This window comes from Neomonachus schauinslandi, chromosome 10 (genome assembly GCF_002201575.2).
Source record: "Neomonachus schauinslandi chromosome 10, ASM220157v2, whole genome shotgun sequence".
Taxonomy (NCBI): Eukaryota; Metazoa; Chordata; class Mammalia; order Carnivora; family Phocidae; genus Neomonachus; species Neomonachus schauinslandi.
In genome coordinates this window covers 99,566,802-99,591,129 of record NC_058412.1, presented here as the reverse complement: position 1 = coordinate 99,591,129, position 24,328 = coordinate 99,566,802, and the positions used below count along the sequence as shown (strand labels likewise).

The 24,328-nt window shown below is 37.4% G+C and overlaps 1 protein-coding gene across 2 annotated transcripts in view; it reads right to left on the bottom strand.

Moving 5' to 3' along the window:
* The window catches only part of TASP1 (taspase 1), a 294,371-nt gene that overhangs the window by 93,070 nt on the left and 176,973 nt on the right, over positions 1–24,328 (bottom strand). For both annotated transcript variants that reach the window (XM_021700673.1, XM_044918611.1), the window contains one exon: positions 12,500–12,610. In XM_021700673.1, the coding sequence (XP_021556348.1) occupies positions 12,500–12,610 (111 nt within the window). The remainder of the gene's footprint in view (positions 1–12,499; positions 12,611–24,328) is intronic.

Genomic DNA, 24,328 nt, shown 5'->3' with positions numbered 1-24,328 from the left:
TCTCCCTCTGCCTCTCTCCCTGCTCATGCTCTCTCTCTGTATCTGTATCTCTGTGTCTCAAATGAATAAATAAAATCTTTAAAAAAAAAAAAAAAGAAATTTGTTGCATTTCTATACACCAGTACTGAAGCAACAGAAAGAAATTAAGAAAACAATCCCATTTACAATTGCACCAAAAATAATAAGATACCTAGGAATAAACCTAAGGAACAAGGTGAAACATCTGTACTCTGAAAATTATAAAACACTGATGAGAATTGAAAACAAATATCACTAAAATGTCTATACTACCCATAACAATCTGAAGATTTAATTCAATCCCTATAAAAATACCAACAGCATTGTTCACAGAACCAGTACAAACAATTCTTAAATTTGTATGGAACCACAAAAGACCCTGAATAGCCAAAGCAATCTTGAAAAAGAAAAGCAAAAGCATCACAATTCCATACAACAAGTTACATCACAAAACTGTAGTGACAAGACAGTATGGGAATGGCATAAAAATAGACACATAGATCAACAGAACAGAAGAGAAAATCCAGAAATGAATCCACAACTATGTGGCCAATTAATCTTCAACAAAGCAGCAAAGAATAGCCAATGGGAAAAAGTCTCTTCAATTTAAATGGTGTTGGGAAACTAGAAAGCAACAGGCAAAAGAAAAAAACTGGGCAACCTTCTTACATCATACACAAAAGTAAACTCAAAATGGATTAAAGACCTAAATGTGAGACCTGAAACCATAAAAATCCTAAAGGAAAACTCACGTAGCTGTAGCAACTTTTTTCTAGATAGGTCTCCTGAGGCAAGGGAAACAAAAACAAAAATAAACTATTAGGATTACATCAAAATAAAAAGCTTCTGCATAGCAAAGGAAAAAATTAGCAAAACTTAAAGGCAAACTGCAGAATAGGAGAAGATATTTGCAAATGACATATCTGATAAAGGGTTAGTATTCAAAATACATAATGAACATATAAAACTCAATACCTGAAAAACAAATAATCCAATTAAAAAATGGGCAGAAGACATGAATAGACATTTCTCCAAAGAAGACATTCTGATCCCAACAGAACATGAAGAGATGTTCATCATCACTTAGCATCAGGGAAATGCAAATAAAAACTACAATGAGATATCACCTCTCACCTGTCAGGATGGCTAAAATCAACAACACAAGAAACAACAGGTGTTGGTGAAGATGTGGAGAAAAAAGAATACTCATGCACTATTGGTGGGAATGCAAACTGGCAAAGCCACTGTGGAAAACACTATGGAGATTTCTCAAGAAGTTAAAAATAGAACCACCCTATGATCCAGCAATTGTACTACTGGGTATTTTCCCAAAAAACACAAGAACACTAACTCAAAGGGATACATGCACCCCTATGTTTCTTGTAGCATTATTTACAACAGCCAAATTATGGAAGCAGCCCAAGTATCCACTGACTAATGAATGGATAAAGAAGATATGGCATATATATACAATGGAATATTACTCAGCCATAAAAAAGAATGAAATATTTCCATTTTGCAATGACATGGATGGAGCTAGAGAGTATAATGCTAAGCAAAATAAGGCAGTCAAAGAAAGACAAATACCCTATGATTTCACTCATGTGTGGAATTTAATGAACAAAACAAATGAACAAAGAGGGGAAGAGAGACAGAGACAAATCAAGAAACGGACTCTTAATTACAGAGAATAAATTGATGGTAAAAGTTACCAGAGGGGATGGGGGTAGGAGGGATTAAGGAGTACACTTGTGATGAGCACCATGTGTTGTATGGAAGTGTTGAATCACTATATTATACACCTGAAACTAATATAACACTGTATGTTAACTAACAAGAATTAAAATAAAAACTTAAAAAAAAAATGAATGTCTACAACATACTTATTTCATATTTTCTATTTAATGATGCTTTATATGCCAAGTCTTTTGCAAGCTGGTTGAAGTTTCTATTGACATACATACTCTCTCTCTCTCTCATGGTAACTCCCCTTTAGGTAAAGTGTTTTATTTCAATTTAAGGTTGTACTTTGGATTCATATTTGAGGACTATTTTGAGATCTGACTTGAAAGAGCATTCCTTCATGAAAGATTTTCATTTTCTTCTGTTAAGCCCTGGAAGCTTCATTTATCTAGGACTACCTTAAATGAAAATTCTCTTCTATTAACTTGAAAGTGTGATTTTTGCAGTTAGTATTTTGTCTAGCACTGTTGGATTATTTGCAATCAGAAGGTTCGAGGATCTCCACTTCACAAAATTGGCAGGAACAGGAGTGCCTATATTTCCTGAACTTTAGTGTGGTACTTATTGCATCTTATATTTTATTTATGATGCATCTGCCCTTTTTCTTCTCATACAATGCAAGTTCCTTGATAGCAAAGCTATTTTGTTTTATCTGTGACTCTCTCATAGCAGCCAACAAAGTACATAAATGGATTTCAATGAATATTTGTTAAATAAAAAGATGTTAAAAATTCTGAAAGTATAAGTGCATAAGGCCCAAGAACTGTGATGAATAATGCATGCTTTGGCAGCTGCCTAATTTATTGTTTTCCTAATTTTGCAATTTGTACATGTGAATACAACAGACTTAAGTATCACATTTTCTATGATAATTAAGAAGAAACATGTTTGATTTTTTAATAGATAAAAAGAGTAAATTCTCTTAGGAGTCCCTCAAACTCCAGGTAGCTGCAAAGGAAAAAGATTTCAGCATTTGAAAAAGAAAAATGTATGTAAAGAAAATAGACAAATGTCTTGAAAAAAATGCAAAACCGCACTGGTGAAGAGAACAGTATATTTTTAAAATTTTCTAAATTATAAAGAAATTCATGAAACATAATTAATGATCTCACAAAAAGGTTAAAATGTGTAATGACAACTTACTTTTGTTCTTCCTATGGAAGCTAATGCTCAGGAATTATCAGGGTTTTAGTTAAGATTTGGTCATTAAAAGAAAACATTTATTGAATATAACCTCTGAATTTGGCAGAAAATCACAAGAGGGGACTCTCTTCAACCTCAATTGTTGATGGCATTCTGCATTTCACAATAAACCTACGATGTCAATAAAGTGCAAGAATATTCCTCAAAGAAATTAAATGAGAGAACACTAAGCTAATAACTTAGCTTAGAAAGTCAAAGAGAAGAAGAAATTGGGTATTTACAGATAACATTTTATCAACTATTATATTTAGTAGTGAGCAGAACCAACTAGAAAATGTACTGTGACATTACTTGCTGAGAACTGGGAAAGAAGCTAAAATACCACCCTGAAGTTCACACACCACACGTACAGCCACAGTTTGCATGGAAAAAAAGAATAATTCATGAAACCAAGTTCATTCAAAGATAACCATGAATAGGAAAAGTCACATCTGAATCATTGTAAGAGCTTTTAAATGTGTGTGTAATCACTTAAAAAGCACAACTAAAAAGGAAATCTATTTCTTTTCCCTACTTAACTAAGCATTCAGTCTATAATCAGCTGGTTAGCATGAAGTATTATTAAGGCACTATTTTTATAGTACCCATTTTATGGGTTTTGTATGTTACACAAACAGTGGTTTTTTAAAAAATGCATGAATTGGTTATTCTCTTTCATGCTTCCTATATTAAGTCAAACCAAAGCTCTGGATCTTGGTAATGCAATTGGAAACAAAAACAGTTCAATCTTCAAAATGTCTTTCAATTTTACTCTATTCATTCTAACACATTAAAGTCTCATTTATCAAAAATAGATTTTTAAAGAGCCCTGCATTTAAGATAATTTCAGAGTTTGTTTCAAATTACAAAAAAATAGGAAATAACAAGTCACTGACTAGAAAAAATACATAAAAACAAATTATTTAATCATAAGTGTAAAATGAGTTTTAAAAAGATCCCTTATTGCTGCAGAAGGTCACAGATATCAAACATATCACCACTCAAAAAAGACAGGGTTATTTTAAAATTCTGTAGAGATGGTTACTGCTACACCATTTTTCAATCTTTCATTGTAGATAATTTTATTATTAATAAAAGTTAAATGTCAATTAAAAGAAAATCGCCCAAACAAGACAAAGAAAAATGGTCAAGAGCTATGAGCAGATAATTCACAGATTAATACAAAAGGCCAAGTTATAGTGAAAAGTTGCTCAACTTCACTCATCAAAAAAAGATGAGTTAAAACTGGAAATCATTTTTTTAATCCATGACTTTGGCTATCTTTTAAAAGTTGATAATAACGATTAGAAAAGAGTGTGAAGGAGACTTCCAGTTTCCAGTCCAGCATGTAAGGAGCTTGGAAGTTGTCACTCTATCCTAACAAGTGAAAAGCTGAATAAACTGAAAGAAATCAACAACTCTTCTAAGATCCATCAGAGAAGTGAGGTCACAAGGTAAACAACTGTCCCCAAAATTGGAGAGAGTCAGATACAGAGAATCACAACTTATCAGAGCACAAAACCATGAACAGAAGCCTCCACAGAAGTAGTGCCAGGACAGGAAAACCAGAACTGTAACTGAAGAACTGCTGGATTCTCAGTGTAGCCAAGTCCCTGAGTTAAAAACTCTTGGGTGGGTGTGTGTGGGAAGGAGAGCATCCCATTCCTCAACATCCCATTGATGAATGGGATGACAGTAAGGTGAGTTTTACCTCCTGGAGCTCTACCAGGTTTTCACAGTAGTGAAAATTGGAGAAAAATTCCTTCATGCTTCTAGGAGGAGGAGGAGAAAAGGAACCATTTTTAATACAAGAGAGCATTCTGTTCTTATTAACAACGCCTGCCCTCAAGAGAAACTATTTTACCAGAGCCTAGTCTGGGGTTTTATCAGAGCCTAAATTCAACTCAAAATACTCAACTCCAGCCAGCTCTGACCTACACAGGAGAAGGTAGGGGTGAAAAACAAAGAGGCACTTGGCAAAGTTCACAGACCAGAGGCACAGGCTCAATAAAGGACTGGGACATAATTATAGGAATATAGAATGTTCCCCTCCCCCTATACCTCATCACCATATTACTAAAGGCCTACTTCCCACAGTTCCTTTTACCCAATACATCATGTCCAGTTATCAAGAAAAAATTACAAGGCATACTATAATGCCAAAAACCCAGTTTGAAGAGCCAGAACAAGCATCTAACCAGATTCAGATATGACAAGAATGCTGGAATTATCAGAGAAGGAATTTAAAAGAACTATGATTCATACACTAAGGGCTCTAATGAAAAAGTAGACAAGATGCAAGAACAATGGATAATGTAAGCACAGAGATGGAAAGTCTAAGAAAGAATACAAAAGAAATGCTAGAAATCAAAAACACTAAGGATATGCAAACATCTAAAACTGAAGAAGCAAAAAGAAAAAAGACTGAAAAGAAAAGCAGAACAGAATATTCAAGAACTGTGGAATGACTACAAAAGATGTAACCTAAACAAAACAGGAATACCAAAAGAAGAGGAGAGAAAGGAACAGAAGAAATATTTGAAACAGCAACTGAGAGTTTCTCCAAATTAACATCAGACACCAAATCACAGATCCAGGAAGCTCAGAGAATAAGCAAGATAAATGCCCCCAAAAAACTATATCCAGGTAAATCATATTCAAAGTACAGAAAATCAAAGATAAAGATAAAAACCTTGAAAGAAGCCAGAAGGGAAAAAACACCTTACCCACAGAGAAGCAAAGACAAGAATTACATCAGACTTCTCAGATATCATGGAACAAAGGAGACTGACGTGAAATATTTCAAGCGTCAAAAGAAAAAACAACAACAAAACACACACACACACACACACACACACAAACTCCACCAAACTTGGATCTTTCGAAAGGAGGAATAAAGACTTTCTCAGACAAACATTAACGGAATTTGTTGCCAGTAGACCTGCCTTGCAAGAAATATTAAAAGAGAAGGAAACTGATAAGCCAGAAATGTGGCTCTATATAAAGGAAGAACATTAGAGAAGTAATAAGGGAAGGTTAAATAAACTTTTCTTTTTCTTTTTTTTTAAAGATTTTATTTATTTGAGAGAGAAAGAGAGAGTGCGCATGAGCAGGGGGAGGGCCAGAGGGAGAAACAGACTCCCCACTGAGCAGGGAACGGGATGTGGGACTAGATCCCAGGACCCTGAGATCCTGACCTGAGCCGAAGGCAGCCACTTAACCGAGTCACCCAGGCACCCCTAACTTTTATTTTTCTTATTCATAAGTGATTCAACAGACAATTAATTTGTTCAAAATAATAAAAGCAACAATGTATCTAAATGTATGCATGTATATTTATATATGATTATATAACACCTGAAATGAATGACAACAATGATATAGGGATGAGAGGGAGGAATTGGGAATTTTTATTTGAGGTACTTGCGCTACCCATGAAGCAGTATAGTATTATTTGAAAGTAGACCTAGATTAGTTGTAAATGTATACTGCAAACTGTAGGGCAACCACCAAAAAAAAGCTTTAAAAAAAATTGATACTCCACAAAAGGAGAAAAAATAGCATCTTGTAAAATGCTCAGAGTATACAGAAACAGGCATTCCCACATGGGAAAATGATATAAACAAAAATTACAGACAACATGAATCTTTCTCAGTAGGGTAATGGATAAATTATGGAACCACAGAATATTCAGCTATAAATGTATACATACTGATATATTAAAAGCATCAAGATATGGGGCACCTTGGTGGCTCAGTCAGTTAAGTGTCTGCCTTTGGCTCAGGTCATGATCCCAGGGTCCTGGGATTAAGCCCCTGTCTTGGGCTCCCTGCTCAGTGGGGTGCCTACTTCTCCCTCTTCCTCTGCCCCTCCCCCTGCTTGTGCTCTCTCTCTCATGAATAAATAAAATCTTTTTTAAAAAAAGCATCAAGGTATGTTAAGTGAAAAGCATTTTGCAAAACAATATATTAGAAATCTCTTCTATATAACTGTTTAAAATGATGAGAGAGGGAGAGAGAGTGGGGGTGGGAGGTACACGGACAAACAGAATAGACTATGAAGCCACATTCCAAATTGTCAGCAGTGGTTCTTTCTGGCAAGAGCAATGGGACTTAGAGTAAATGGAAAGGGGGCATCTGTCTTGATTATTATATAAAATCTTTCTATGTATACATTGCAATGAGAATCTCTAGATATATTATCTACACAAATGCTTTTTTAAAAGAAAAAACAAAGGAAGCAAGAAAGGAAGAATATAGTGGTGTCTTTCCATAAAACCAAGAAAGCGGTTGCTAGCTAGTTTTAGTCACTGCCATAACGATTTCAGCCAAATTACTTCAAACAGGAACTTGAGATCCACCATTAACAATTTTAATTTATAGTGTCAATTAAGGAGCAATTTGATTTCCAACTATACTTTCACACAAATAGTTTAGATTGGCCTGTGAACAAACCAAGGATCCAACAGAATTTTGGAGCTAGAGGGGACTTTCTGGGCCCTCACTCTATTCATGAGGAAACTGAGAACAAAGAGTTGTCCTAAAACAAACAACTAATTTCTTCACTGTTAAAAGAGGGAAGAACTCAACCTTCTTGCTCCTTGTCCAGGCCTCTGGTAAATTCAATTTATTTCTTCTAACTACTTTATAAATATCATCTGTGGTTCCTGAAAATTCCCAAGTGGTTCTGGAAAATTTTCATTTTCCAATCCTATTTCCAAATCACCTGAATAAAAAGAATTTCAGTTTCAGGTTGGATACAATAGAGAATTCATAGAACTCAGCATGGTGAAGGAATTTAGAAACTGTTTGTCTAACATTCTTTTTTTTTTTTTTTTTTAAACAAAACAACTTAAGTAACTTGCTATATCCAGTGAGTCAGACACAGAGTCCAGAGTGGAACCCAACTTTGCTAACCCCCAGGATAGTCTCTCCCTGTATTTCCCATTCATTTTACTTAAAAAAAAAAAAAGGCAGTATGATCCTACACAAAGAATACACACTAACTGGGTGACACTGGGCAAGTCATTAAACTTGAAAACTAAGTTTTCTTCAACTATTAAATACACAGGGTCAATCAGGTGAGCTCTGAAGTTTCTTACTTCTTTCCATGAATCTGGAATTGTTAAGATAGGGTTCAAATGCACCATTAGGTCCTGGGTCCCAGTGGCAAAATGAAATACTGCAGTTCAACTCTCTGAGTAGCTTCAAAGAGCTATAGAGAAGGAAAGCACAGACAACCAGAAGAGAATAGAATGGAGTTCAGGAACTCCTTAGCATGGACCCAAATCTGGAAAGGTAGAACTAGCTGGTGAATCTGTGGTTTTAGATTCAGTAAAGTGCTTCAGAAAGTTGCCATGTGCCATAATTCCACACCTACCACAGGTTCCCAGGAAGTTAACTTCTCTTGAGCATCTAGTTTTCACCTCTTCTTATTCCTTCCCACTAATGTTCTAAGAATGCATCTAATATAGCTGGACAACTAATAATAAATTATATATGCTATTAAGGCCAAGAATTTGGTTTCCTTTAAAAACAGTATTCAACAGTTGGTAATTGTTAAAACAAAAGACCAATAATACCTAAGTCTGATTCTGATATATTTGAGGATAGAGTAACACGAATGTAATCAACCTTTTTCTGAAAAATCATGAGAGGCAGACCTCAAAGGCCTGTTCCTAACTCATTCCTCAGCTTACATTTTGCTATCAGGCAATTCTTGCTAGCATGTATATAGTTAATACACTACTTATGTCTTCATAAGCTCAGTTTAAATAACTGTAAGAAAGCACTTGTACAAAATCTCTTCACATTGAATTATTTTCCTACAGTTATTCACTCTGTTCTTCCTTCGGATATATCCAATTCTTTCCTGCCCATAATCTGTTTTTCTTTCTCTTTGCCCTAAAAATCTTTCCTATAGGGCATGATACTTATTAAAGGCCGGAACAATAATGAAATACAGTTTCATCCCCATCCCCAGAACCTTCCATCGATCCCATCAGTTGTATGCTTATCTAGTTGATACGTTTTATCCTTTGAGCTTCTAAGTGGATTTTCATAAATTCTAAGTAGAGACACCTTTGGGATGAAATACGTTTTGATAGGTAAATCCTAAATTTGGGCAGAATAAATAGTTTAGAGCTCCCCATGAGTACCCTAAAGGTAGGACTGGGGCTAGGATGTGACTGGACATGTGGGCATTGGTGGAAAAACCAGAAGAAAAGAATTGATCACTGGCATACGTTTCTGCCCCTCTTTCCAAGCTGGTGAAGGTAGAGGAAAAAGAGGAGACAAATAAAAAAGCCCTAGCTAGATCTGGAGGATCCAAGAATAGATGAGGCCTAAAGACACAGAAAGCCAGGTAGGGAAGTTCCCCATTCCCATGCCACACTCAGGCCAATAAGATGCTCTAGGAGTAAAGCAGAAAAACTAGCCTCATATACTTGGGCAATGAGGACTTGACATTCTCACTGATTATTCCAGAAGTTTCAGACCATCTGATTCTACTACCACTAGCATCTACTGTCAGTGGATGCTTTGTGCACTAAGGAAACCACAGGCTACAAGACGACCATGGACACCATAGCAAATTCAGCAGTAACAGAAGCCAGTAACCCATAAGGAGGTAGAGGGCAAGTCCCATCTCAGCAGAAACCAACAGTAGGAGGAGGGAGACCATGTACCAGATGGTCCCTCCCACAATGACAAAGAAGTTCCCTTGAATCCCACTGCCACCCAGCAGAGAGGAAAAGTGGCAAACAAATATAAAATGCCATGTATAAAGAGACTAGGCTTACATAGAAGGAGCTAGCAGAATGAAGGCAAGAAGTCAGGCATTAAACTGAGTTAAAGAAGATAAACAGTTACAAAAGGCACCCTTCCTGCAATTTCCAGCATGGGCTGGGAAGGAGACAGTATGGGTGTGGACATCTGGTGAAGTCTGCCCCAGCCACAGGCCCAGAACACAGTCCCCCTGTGACTTTGAAGCCTAAGCCTGGGGCTGGCAATATAACTCCAGCAGCTGCACAGGACTCCCTTGGCAAGGCCCCACACAGTCTGCATGTAGCCCCTGTGGCCCAGAGAGTCAAAGACCAAATAGTCAGTCCCTCTAGAAGCCCTCTGTGACCTATGGGCTCTGAAGTCCTCTGTGTCTTCTGCCTCCACTGGTGCCAGGCTCCCACTACACACCCAGCCACTAGGTACTGATCATCTGCTCCCTGTCTGTACTCAAGAGTAGCCTACTATCTGCACAGCAACTCCAAACCAGTCCCAGCAAGGCCAAACCAGTGAAATTCTCTGCTACCTGGTGGCCAAACCATTCCTTCTTCATCAAGGTCTGTGCCCCTTCCAAGTATGTCCTCACTTGGACACTCAGCTCTAGAGTACCACCTAGAGTTTCTTTATATCTTACAGTTACTCTTTCAACATAGTTAACAATTCTTTATATTATACTTCTCCTGATTAACCTAATGTATAGTTTGTTTGTTTGTGTTTTTAAGATTTTATTTATTTGTCAGAGAGAGAGAGCACACAAGCAGGGGGAGCAGCAGGTAGAGGGAGAAGCAGGCTCCCTGCTGAGAAAGGAGCCCGATGCAGAACTCTATCCCCGGACGCAGGGATCATGACCTGAGCCAAAGGCAGATGCTTAACCAACTGAGCCACCCAGGCATTCCCAATGTATAGTTTCTATCTCCTGATTGGACCCAGAGGGCTACATCCACCTAGTCTCAAAATCTGAGTCTACCAATATTTCTACTTTCTCCATTTCCTCTCCATCCCTTGGACCATTCCCAGCCCCTCATGTCTCTTTCCTATAGAGATGGTCTTGGACAACCTTAGATCTATTTTATAATCCCTCCCCCAAAATACCATTTTATTTGTCAACTTAGAAACACATAAGGGTTCTCTCCTTCCTATCAGATCAAATATGAACTCTTATGTTGAGATTTTTTTTAAGATTTTATTTATTTATTTATTTATTTTTATTATGTTATGTTAATCACCATACATTACATCATTAGTTTTTGATGTAGTGTTCCATGATTCATTGTTTGTGCATAACACCCAGTGCTCCATGCAGAACGTGCCCTCCTTAATACCCATCACCAGGTTAACCCATCCCCCCCCATAACCCTCAGTTTGTTTTTCAGAGTCCATAGTCTCTCATGGTTCGTCTCCCCTTCCAATTCCCCCCCTTCATTCTTCCCCTCCTGCTATCTTCTTATGTTGAGATTTTAAGGCCTTATGTGACCTGGCCTCACCAGCCCCACTGCACATAAGGAATACTTCCTGCCAGATAAGAGTCATATAAGTGTCTAGCTCTCCTGATACCGCATCCGACTGTCATGTCTGTTTATACTCCTCTCTGCTCCCTCTTTTCCCACTTATCCCAGAGCCTTCTGGGGCCAGTTCTAAGAGCCCCCACCCATTAGTTCTTTTGGGAACAATTTCTTCCTACACTTCTGTCTGCATTGTCCTCATCACATAATTGGCATTCTATTATACCCTGTCTTAATTGTCCAACTAGAGATACCACCTCCCAGATTAACCCTGTAATAGGCTTTTCTAATTTATTCATGGCTATTACCCTAACTTATTTTTTTTTTAAGATTTTATTTATTTATTTGAGAGAGAGAATGAGACAGAGAGCATGAGAGAGGGGAGGGTCAGAGGGAGAAGCAGACTCCCCACTGAGCAGGGAGCCCGATGCGGGACTCGATCCCGGGACTCCAGGATCATGACCTGAGCTGAAGGCTCATAAAATTAAAAAGCTACTTTCATAAACATTGGAGGGGTAAACCTCTTCAAAAAACTACTAAGTGACAGGGCACCTGGGTGGGTCAGTTGGTTAAGTGTCCCACTCTTGGTTTTGGCTCAGGTCATAATCTCAGTCGGCTTAACCGACTGAGCCACCCAGGCGCCCCCCCCTAACTTATTTTTAACTATATATGTCTTATACAACTTCACTACTCTTCACATAGTGGTAAGCTCAATGTTACATGATGGGAAAAGCAGACTAAATCAAATAGTTTTAACCCTATGTAACAGTTATGGATAGGACCACTGCGAGGCAATATAAAATCCTTCTATAGATTTGAAAAAGACACCCCTTCCTCCAAACTGATGCAGCCTCACAGCTTGGCAAATGGAGCCCAGGCAGGATTTCAACTCAACCCTACAAAACTGTACATGGCAGCACTGGACTCATTAATGTATCACTGACTAAAAGAAGAGTCAAAGTGTATTATAAAAAAACTTTTAAAGGATGTTATCTCTTGAATTTTGTTTTAGTAGAATTTTATGCTACTATATATATATCACTCTAATCCTAGATAATGTCTCACAGCTTGGGTATTAGATTAGTTTTAGGGCAAATTTCATGCATTAGTAGGTATCTCATGTCATTCTTTTCATGACCAATATTAATTGGAGGTACAATTCTATGCTAGGCCCTGGAGCTAGGCCTTTTGGCACAAATATGGTATCTGACTGGTTTACAGCTCAGTGAATCAATCTATATTTAGAAGAACACAATTTTTTAATGTTATACTTACTGATAAACTTGTTTTGCATAGTCTCCAACAGTGCTTGGTGAGCATCTTCAGCTTGTAAAGCGTGTGAACATTCTCTAGCCAGTATGGTACGTACAAGATGCTCCCCACATCCTAGAAATAAAAGGAAACCAAGAACGGTTGAGGAAAAGCAGTGCTAAACATCCCTCTTGTCTTATTAGCATTAAAACACCCTTATATGCCACTTAAGAAGTAGCTGTTTTGGAGAATAATTCAGTGATGGATGAAATGACTTCTATGAGCAATCTAGAATTTTAGTAATAAGACTCAGCAGAAAATAAACAAATAACTGTCCAATATCAAAAGGAAACAGAGAAAAATAAAAGAAAACCCCTTTTTTATAGGAATGGTTTACATAATACAGGAATTCAGATTCTCTGCCTAGGAATCTCCTAGGGTTCTGTCTCATTTCCCTTGTTGGGTAACTACAGAAATTGTTTTATAATTTATTTGTTACATACAACTGTCCTAGTCTCCCATTTTGCCTCTGGCATCCCACACACCTGGGCGCACGGGAGAAGTCTAAACAGCCAGGGGCAATCTAGATCTCCATTGACCTATTTTTCACTAAAATGTCCACCACACCTCAACAGCTGCAAGGTGGACTTAATAAAATAGCACCTTTCTCACTTTATAATAGTAACTTACATAGCCTTCAGGGATGAATACTCTGTAATTAAAAAAAAATAAGAATATATTTTTAAATCCCTGGAGTAAACTGGGACCATTCAGACACACTAAGAAAGGGCAGGCATGATGGCGATGGGAAGCACTGCCTAGAATTCCATTACAATTTCTATCTGTTGAAAGTAGAAACTGCATGCAAAAGTAAAGACAAAAGAAATTTAACTTATAGGCTGGTAAGTTCAAATAAAAGATTTCTGAAGAGGCTGATTTTTTTTTTCTTAAAATTAAAAAGCTACTTTCATAAACATTGGAGGGGTAAACCTCTTCAAAAAACTACTAAGTGACAGGGCACCTGGGTGGGTCAGTTGGTTAAGTGTCCCACTCTTGGTTTTGGCTCAGGTCATAATCTCATGGGTCGTGAGATTGAGCCCCACATCGGGCTCCACTCTCAGTGGGAAGTCTGCTTGAAGATCCTCTCCTCCTGCCCCTCCCCACCACGCACACGCTCTCTCTCAAATAAATAAATCTTTTAAAAAAATACTAAGTGCCACTTGAAATGCTTATTATATATAAAATCAGTTGCATTAATTAAAATGCAAATACCCTCTTACCCAAATGAGAACAGAAGATACATAAGACCTGCTTCCCATCTCTTAAAAAATAAAATAAAATCTTGAGGGAAGCAGCTCAGCATGGGCACTGGCTGCCTAACTTGCTTACACCAAGTCCCACACACCTGTGCTTTGGTGGTACTGCCCTTCTCAGTCAAGCTTGCTTCAGTCCCAGTGGGACAGGCCCCTCCCCCAGAAGACCAGCAGAAATCCCCGCCCACACCACATGTCCCAAACAGAGTTCTACAGGGCCTCTGTTCTGGTGGAGTTGGTATCAGGGTTATTTCACAAGCAAACCAGAGCACACATAGTTAAAACTCGCCACATTCAGGCCAGGAACCAAACACTGCCCACAACAAAGGAGAGCCTCTGCGGATGACTGGCCTAAAGGACAGAGCTGCCAAAACACAACAGCACAGGGCACACAGCACACATGGGAGACACTCCCTGAAATGTCATACCCTGGGACCCTGGGCACTACATGACCTCTTCTTCATAAGGCCATTACTTTCAGGAGCAGGAGACATAATGGGCTTTTCTAACACACAAAAGAAGGCAAGAACTTAGACAAAATACCAAGCTGGAGGAATTTATCCCAAATGAAAGAAAAAGATAAAGCCACAGCCAGAGAGCTAAGCAAAAAAGATATAAGGAACATGCCTGATGGAGAATTTAAAGCAACAATCATAAAGGTACTCTCTGGGCTTGAGAAAAGAAGACATTCTATCCCTTACAAGAGAGATAAAGGAGTTAAAAAAGAATTAATCAGAGATGAAGAATAGAATAAACAAGACTGCAAATAGGCTTCATACAATGAATAGCAGGCTGGAAAAGGCAGAGGAATGAATGAGTGATCTAGAAGACAAAATAATGGAAAATAATGAAGCTGAACAAAGACAGAAAGAATTATGCAACACAAGAACAGATTCAGGGAACTCAGTGACTCCATCAAATGTAATAACATTCATATTATACGAGCCCAAGAAAAAGAAGAGAGAGAAAGGGGGCAGAAAATTTATTTCAAGCAATAACAGCAGAAAACTCCTAATCTGGGGAAGGAAACAGACATCCAGATCAGGAGGCACAGAGAACTCCTATCAAAATCAACAAAAGCAGGCCAACACCAAGCCAGATTGTAATTAAATTTGCAAAATACCGTGATAAGGGAAAAATCTTGAAAGCAAAGAGACAAAATAAGTCCTTAACTCAAAAGGGACAACCCATAAAGGTAGCTGCAGATTTCTCAACAGAAACTTGGCAAGCCAGAAGAAAGTGGCATGATATTCTCAAAGTGCTGAATGGGAAAAATCTGCAGCCAAGAACACTCTATCCAACAAGGCTATCATTCAAAATAAATGGAGAGATAGTCTCCCAGACAAACAAAACCAAAGGAGTTCATGACCACTAAACCAGCCCTGCAAGAAATATTAAAGGAGACTTTTTGAGTGCCAAGGAGAGACCAAAAGTGACAAAGACAAGAAAGGATCAGAGAAAATCTCCAGAAACAATGACAAAACAAATAATAAAGTGGCAATAAATACATAATCTATCAATAATTACTCTGAATGTAAATGAACTAAATGCTAAATGCTAGCTCAATCAAGAAGCACAGGGTGTCAGAATGGATAAAAAAACAAGACCCATCCACATGATGCTACAAAAGACTCATTTTAGACCTAAAGACACCTGAAGATTGAAAGTGACGGGGTGGAGAAATACTTATTATGCAAATGGATGTTAAAAGAAAGCCAGAGTAGCAATACTTATATTGGACAAACTAGACTTTTTTGTTCTTGTACTGTTTTTGTTTTTGTATTTTTGTATTTTTTAAAAGATTTTATTTATTTGAGAAAGAGAGAGAGAGAGCGATCACAAGCAGGGGATGCAGGAGGCAGGGGAGAGGGAGCAGCAGGCAGGGGGAGAGGGAGAAACAGACTCCCTGTTGAGCAGGGAGCTGGATGCAGGGCTTGATCCCAGGACCCTGGGATCATGACCTGACCCAAAAGCAGATGCTTAACCAACTGAGCCACCCAGGCACCCCATATTATTTTATTTTTTAAGATTTTATTTATTTTAGGGAGAGATCACACACAAGCAGGGGGAGGAGCAGAGGGAGAGGAAGAGAGAGACTCTCAAGCAGACTCCCTGCTGAGCATGGAACCCAGCACAAGGCCAGATCTCACCACCCTGAGATCATGACCCGAGCCAAAACCAAGAGTCAGACATGCAACTGACTGAGCCACCCAGGCACCCCTGTTCTTGTATTATTTTTATCCTGCTTTGGTATCAGGGTAGTATTGGCCTCATGGAATAATTCTGAATGTGTTCCCTCTATTCCATTATTTGGAAGATTTTCAAAAAGATTGTGCTGGAAGATTTTTGATTCCTAATTCAATTCATTCTTGTTATTAGTCTAAAAAGATTTCCTACTTCTTGGATTTAAGATTCATGAGTGAATCTTAGTACCCTGTGCATTTTTAGGAATTATCTGGGGGTTTTTTCTAAGTTAATTGATGTGTTGGTATAAAATTGTTTATAGTAATCTGTTATCACACTATTTCTGTGGTTATCTACTGTATTTTTTTCTATTTCTCATTTTGGTTTTTGAGTCTTCTCTCTTTTTTTTCTTAGTTAATGTAGTTAAAGCATTGCCAATTTTGTTTATTTTCTTGGAAAAACTGGTCATTACTTTCAATGTTATGTTATTGTTTATTCTGGTCTCTATTTTACTCAAAATTTCTGGGTTTCTTTAATTTCCTTCCTCTACTAGATTTCAACTAAGTTTCTTTTTTTCTAGTTCCTTGTGGTGTAATGTTGTTTATTTGAACTTTTTTCTTAATACAAGCATTTATAGCATAAATTTCCTTTCTAACATCTGCTTTTGCTGCATCGCATAGGTTTTGGAATATTGTGTTTTCTTTTTCTTTTGTTTTGAGACATATTTTGATTTGCCAATTGATTTCCTACTTGGCCCATTGCTTGTGCAGTAGTGTGTTAATATTTACATATTAAATATTTAATATATACACTGTAGATTTTTCATCTTTGTTTTATTGTTGATCTTCAGTTTTGTACCACTGTGACTGGAAAATATAGTTGGTATGATTTCAGTCTTCTTAAACTTGTAATATTTGTTATGTCTCTTTTTATGTGATTTAACCAGGAATTCTTCTGTATATACCTGAAGAAAATGTGTATTCTATTTTTCTTGGATGGAATGTTTTATATATATCTTTTAGAACAACATATTCTGAAGTATGCTTCAAGTAAAAAATATTCTTGTTGAGAAAAAAAATTAAAAGCTCACCTTAAAAAAAAATCCTGCCAAAGTTATTCCATTAGTTTATTAGAAATCAAGTTCTACATTCACATAATGGGTAAAGGGTATCAAAGGATCGGAGCACCCATTGAGACTACAGGAGAATTCAACTTATAGTCAAAAAATTCACAGCAAAAGAAGGAGCATCTCTACCATCCACTCAGATTCCCCCACAGGTCCAGGAACAAAGTAATGTTTTCTCATGTTATTAATCTGTATGCACACACACACACACACACACACTACACTAGTAAAGGTTCTTAGCAATCAAAAAGAAATGTGGGCTAAGATTATCAAATGAAAGAACCTCTCTTAAGTAATGTCTACAAATTTTTAAATTTATGAAACATAAAGCAACACAAACTGATATAATACACAATTCTCTGTTTAGCTGGCATGTATTGTGACAGGCGTTAGGCACCAACAATAAATCACCCTAAAAATATTATCTATAATTGTAAATCATTGTTAAGCCTTTCATATCAGGAATTTTCCCTTCATATGTACAACCTCTCCTTCCCATTCTCTCCCTATCTTCATTTCCTCCCTCAATATATACATGCACAGATGCATACATACATACATATACATACATATGTGCATATTATGAATACACTTACAATATATACTCATTTTCAAAAATACAAACCATTCAAAAAGTGTGCAAGTAACCATAAGAGACTCTTAATCTTAGGAAACAACTGAGGGGGTGGGGGTGGGGGGATGGGGTAATGGGATGATGGACATTGGGGAGGGTATGTGTTGTAACGAGCACTGGGTATTATATAAGACTGATGAATGACAGACCTGTACCCCTGAAACAAATAATACATTATATGTTAATTAATTGAATTTAAATTTTAAAAATAAATTTTAAAAAAGTGTGAAAGTTTTTGTAAAAATCACTTCATATTTTGGGGCACCTGAGTGGCTCAGTAGGTTAAGCGTCTGCCTTCCCCTCAGGTCACGATCCCAGGATCCTGGGATCAACCCCTGCATCAGGCTCCCTGCTCAGCAGGGAGTCTGCTTCTCCCTCTGCCCCTCCCCTGCTCATGCCCATGCTCTCTCTCTCTCTCAAAAAAATAAAATCTTTAAAAAAATCACTCGATATCTTGCCAGAAGTAACTTCCTTGTATTTTCTGGTAAAGTGTAAATGTAAATATCCTTCCAGATCTGAATATCATTTTATAAGCATCTAAACTTACAGGAAGATCTAAAAATGCAATTTAATATATAACCTTCTGAGCAGGATTGTGGTGTTCCCTATTTTGTTAAATTTTTGCAATATTATTTTTATAATCAGGGGAAAAAACAGCAATAAAGCTAATAGAAAAGAAACCATTTTTGACACTTACTATGTAAAGATACTGTGCTAAGCTCATGAAACTCATAAATTTTAATTCCCTTTGTGTACATATTTGATGTTGAAGAGTGAAATGTTATACTTTAGAACAATAATAGTTGTTAGAAAATTGGCATATTATAAGCTAAATGAGTGTTCAGAAGGTTATGTACACATGCCTCAAGTCAAAGAGCTAAACCACATGAAGTTAACATTACATCAAAAATACACAATATGTGTCAGAGAGACTTTTCCTCCGTTGTTATAGAAGAATATACAGGGTTTTTCAATGATTGATTTTTCACCGAGAAACTTAAAATTATGACTTCTATTCGGACATATATCACCTCTAAAATAAGAGCGCTGACATCAAAAGCTTGTTCTCCTGCAGGTTCCAATCAAAGAAAAGTTTGACTTATGTGGTTTTACCCACAAAATTCCAAGGTTTCTTAGAATATGCTGCCAGATAGCTGAAGTGTGATTCAAAGGCAAAGAGTTCCATTCATTATACACAGATATGAAGAAATAAGCCTTTCATTGTGTCCTCTTTTTGTCCTTATTCAGGCAAGTATGTATTACACTCTCAGATCTCAGAAGAAAACATGAATTATACATAGAATGAAGACCTAACAACAAACCTAGAAGAAAAGTGATATGAGCACACCTCAGAGATATTGCAGGTTCAGTTCCAGATCACTGCAATAAAGTGAGTCAAATAAATGTTTTGGTTTCCCAGTGCATATGAAAGTTATGTTTACACTATACTCTAGTTTATTAAGTGTGCAATAACATTATGTCTAAAAAAACTGTACATACCTTAATTAAAAAATACTTTATTGCTAAAAAATGCTAACCATCATCTGAGCTTTCAGCAAGTCATAATAACTGACCAAAGATCACGATAACATATATAATAATAATGAAAATGTTTGAAATACTGTGAGAATTACCAACATGTGACACAGACACAAAGTGAGCAAATGCTGTTGGAAAAATGGTGCCAAGAGACTTGCTCAACACAGGGTTGCTACAATTCCTCAATTTGCTAAAAAAAAAAAAACAAACAAACAACGGAATATCTGTGACCCACAATAAAGTGAAGCACAATAAAATGAGGTATGTCAGTAAATATCAAGTTCTAAAAGAACTTACTTATTTTAGCATCAGTAAGAATGACAACTTCATGGATTAAAACACATAGTGAATTCATAACGTACATTCTAAAAAGCATCTGTCACCTCTGAAAGATGCTATGGAACCAATTCACTATTCTGAAAACTGGTATGTTAAAATAAAGATTCTAGCATTTCTCTGTCCTTCCTTTAGGAACTGTACAGCATGGTAACCACATAGTTTATGAAGGAAAATTTTCTCCACAGAAGTATCCCAACTAATAAATGAAGAAGAATTAAACAGAATTAGAATATAATCATTTGTAACCTATAATGTGATAACTGATATAGGCAACAATCATCAATAGCTCCTAATACCACAAAAAGACACAATCAGACATTAAATGTCCCTTGATAAAATTACACCTTTGTAGTCTTGTCCCACACCAAAAAATTTACAGCTGAATATGAACAAGCCTCTAAATTTAATTATCAATTTCCACAAATAAAGAGAATTTGCAAAAAAAAAAAAAAAAAAAAAACCTATAGTTAACATCATTACTTAATGGTGAAAAACTGAATTGTTTCTCCCTGAGATCAGAAACAAGGTAATGATGCCTGCTTTTATCACTCCTATTCAACAATATTCTGGAAGTTCAAGCCATTGCAATAGGGCAAGAAAAAGAAATAAAAGGCATAAAGATCAGAAAGAAGCAAAACTGCTTTGCAGATTACATAACTGCTTATGTAAAATCCAAGGGAATCTACAAAACAATTACCAGAGATATCTCTCCAACTTCTTCCTATCTTATTAGTAGTCTAGGGCAAAGGTTGGCAACAGATAGCTACCTGGTACTTATCAGTCCCCAAAATGTGGACTTGATTTTCATTTCTTCTCCTATTTACTCACTCACCAGATTGTTACTGACAACCTACTTGGTGCTAGGCCCAGAGTGCATAGCAGTTGGCAGGGGACTGTTGCATAATGTCAGATCTCCCCAGTGGTGTTGGACCCCTACTTAACTCTTAAGTATTCAGTCAACTGTCATTCTGCCCAGTCCAGATGCCAGTCCCCTCACTGTGTATCTTACAGATCAACCCTGAGGATTTAGATGAGAACCCTGGATTCAGCAGGAACGCTGGTCACTCCCATAGCCCACTATGAGTCACTATCCATGGCCCACTAGTCCCAACCCTAAGCCCAGTCTCAGCTCACTCCTTCACAGTGTGCTTCCTGTTGCTGAGACTTCAATATGCCCCACACTCAAAGACTTCAGAATTATAATGTATCTCCTCTCTGGTGAGAATTGTAATACATCTCCTCTCTTGTGGGGATCCTTAACCTTTCAAAACCCACACCAAAGATGAATTCGCAATAAAAAATTACAAACCACACATGCGTGTGCATGTGCACGTACGTGCACATACACATATACACACACACACACTTATAAGATGGAATGAGCAGATGTAAAAATAGAAGGATTATCAAACCAAGAAGTGGTACTAAAAGAGAGGTGGACAATCATTTTGTTAAAAAATACAAAGTAAATATTTTAGGTTTTATAGTCTACATATGATCTCCCTCAAATATTCTTCTTTTATTTTTATAACAACCCTTTATTTTTTAAATTTTACAGATTTGATGTATTTATTTGACAGAGAGAGAGATGAGAGAGAGAGTACAAGCAGGGGTGGCAGCAGAGGGAGAGGGAGAAGCAGGCACCCCACTGAGCAGGGAGCCCAATGTGGGGCTTGATCCCAGGATCCTGGGATCATGACCTGAGCCGAAGGCAGACGCTTAACCGACTGAGCCACCCAGGTGCCCCTATAACAACCTTTAAAAATTTAAAAATCATTCTTAGCTCATGGGCTGTACAAATATAGGCCACAGGCCAGATTTGGCCCAAAGGTGATAATTTGACTATCCCTGTAACAGAACAATTTGTAATACAAAGATTAAAAGGAAGAGAGATCATAAATTAAAAAAAAAAAAAGCAATCTGGTAGCAGGTGCCAGGGGGAGGTGTGCAGATTTTTCAAGGCACCAAATGAAACCTTTCAAATTAGAAGAAAATTGTTTAAAACTCAATGAAGAGAGAGAAATAAAAGGTATACATAGAAAAAAAAAAAACCTAAAAAGCATCCTAGAATGATAAAGAGAAGGAAAATAAGGCATTAAGAAGCCTGGAGTATAAAATGAGACTATCCAACAGATTAATAGGCATTTTGAGATAGAGAAAAGAAAGAATGGGGTGAGGGAATACTAATATTTGAAGAGATAATGAATAAGAGTTTCCAAAATTTAAGTCACAAGGAAATTCTTAAACTGAAGATGCATACAGTGTTCCAAAGAAGATGAGTACAACAAACCCATCCTTAGGTATACCACAGTGAAGCTCTGAATGAAAGATAATCAAAAACTAATCACAGGGCACCTGGGTGGCTCAGTTGGTTAAGCGTCTGCCTTCGGCTCAGGTCATGATCCCGGGGTCCTAGGACTGAGCCCCATGTTGGGCTCCCTGCTGAGCGAGGAGTCTGCTCCTCCCCCTTTCCCTTTACCCATCCCCCCTACTCGTGCTCTCTCGCACTCTCTCAAATAAATAAATAGAATCTTTTTTAAAAATAAAAAATAATCATAAAGAAAAGAGGGATCATCTACAAAGAAATTAAAATTTAACTGTTCCCAACCAACAAAAGAGGCCAGAAAACTAACATCATAAAGATGCTAAGGCAATAAACAGAAAATAACTTGTCAACCTAGAATCAGTTAAACTATCATTCTAGAGTGGGGTGAATACAAACTGTTCAGACATATAATGACAAATTCATTCCTTTGAGATTTTAGCTCCCAGGTTACTTCTATTCTTCCCAAGACTACTCCTTGTCATTAATTCCTGTTTGTTTGTTTTTCAAAGATTTTATGTATTTATTTGACAGAGAGAGAGTACAAACAGCGAGAGCAACGTGGGCCTTGATCCCAGGACCCTGAGATCATGACCTGAGCCAAAGGCAGACACTTAACAGACTGAGCCACCCAGATGCCCCAATTCCTGCTGATTTTAGTATTTACGTAGGTGATTCTCCCAACACCTTGGCATCTAGATTCTCTGATATCCTCTCTTCAAGTTATCCACACTACCTCATACATTCACTCCAGTGACAATGTCATTATCAATAACATTAACTGCTCCATAGTGTCAATTGCAGTCATCCCACCCTTCCCATCTTTCCGGCTCACCTCTTGAGCACTTTGATTCCAACATTCCCTCCACCTCACCAAAAACTGCCATCTATTAATTCTGTTGGTTTTAAACTATCCTGAACTTCTCTTGGGGCCTCACCTACTTCCTTATCCAGCTAAAATTCCAATGCTTCATCAACTTATATACATTCTCTTACTCCTGAAGGCCTCCATGTTTCTCTCACCTCATCCAACTTGTCTGGCAGAAGCCCACCCTGGAGTATCGGTCAAAAGTACTACACAAGGCTGCAAAAACAAAAAGCCCCCAAACCTTAGTGCCTTAACATAACAAAAATATAATTCTCACTAATGTTACAGGTTGTACTTGGGGCACCAGAGAATGTGTTCCACAGAGTCACTCAGGAACAAACCCAGGCTGATAGGTCTGTAACTGCACCTCCTGGATCATACCCCCTCCAGAAGAAGAGAGCCATCCAGGGCCTGGAAGTCACACATATCATTTCCATTTCAGTCTAGTGGCCAGAAATTGTCACATAGTCTCAGGCAACAACAATTGGGCTGTGAAATATGGAGGAGCATAGGAATAGTCAGAGAGCACTACATTAAATGTCCCTGTCATCTGACTAAATCTAACTTTCTATGCCTGCACCTGCACAGCTAAATGAGGTACAGCAGCCATCCTGTGACTGTGGGGTGACATACATGAGCAGGAAGGCATACCCACTGAGGAATGTAAGAGAGAAAGGACAGACCAGGTACCAGGCAACATTGTTGGGTAGCCCAATCAGCCCCAGGCTACTTCCAGGTTTCCTGTTATATGAGATCTAAAATGAAACAAAACAAAAACTATCTGTTTAAGCCACTGTAATTGAGTTATCTTTTTAAGCCCAAATGCATTCTATTTTTCATGTTTTCCCTTTGGCATTATAAACATAAAATTTACCATTTAACCATTTTTTAAGTGTACAATTCAGTGGCATTCACAGTGCTGTACAACCATCACCACCATCTACCTCCAGAACTTTCTCATTTTCCCCAAACTGAAACTCTGCACCCATTCAACAACTCCCCATTTCCTCTCTCCCTCCAACCCTGACAACTACCGTTCTACCTTCCATCTCTACAAATTTTACTACTCTAGGTACCTCATATAAGTAGAAGCATACATTTTTGTCCTTTTGTGACTGACTTATTCTACTTAATGTCTTCAAGGCTTATTCATATTGCAGCATGTTTCAGAATTTCCCTCCTTTTTAAGGCTAAATAATATTCTATTGTTTTATATATACACATTTTGTTTTTCCATTCATCTGTCAATGGACATTAGGGCCAAATGCATTCTTAATCTATATAGAGGAGCTATTTGCTGAGGTAGAAAATGGCTCAGAAAACTTCACACTGAAAGAAGACAACCTCTAGCTACTTCCTCAACTCAAAACTGCGTTGAGTCAAATATAATTTCTGATAAGTTCAAGTAGGTATATTTATCAGATATCATTAGCAGCAATACATGAAAAAGATCATTTGGTCTGAGCACATATTTTCACTGAGTTATTCTGGAAAATCCATGATATACTTAATCGCTACCAACCAACC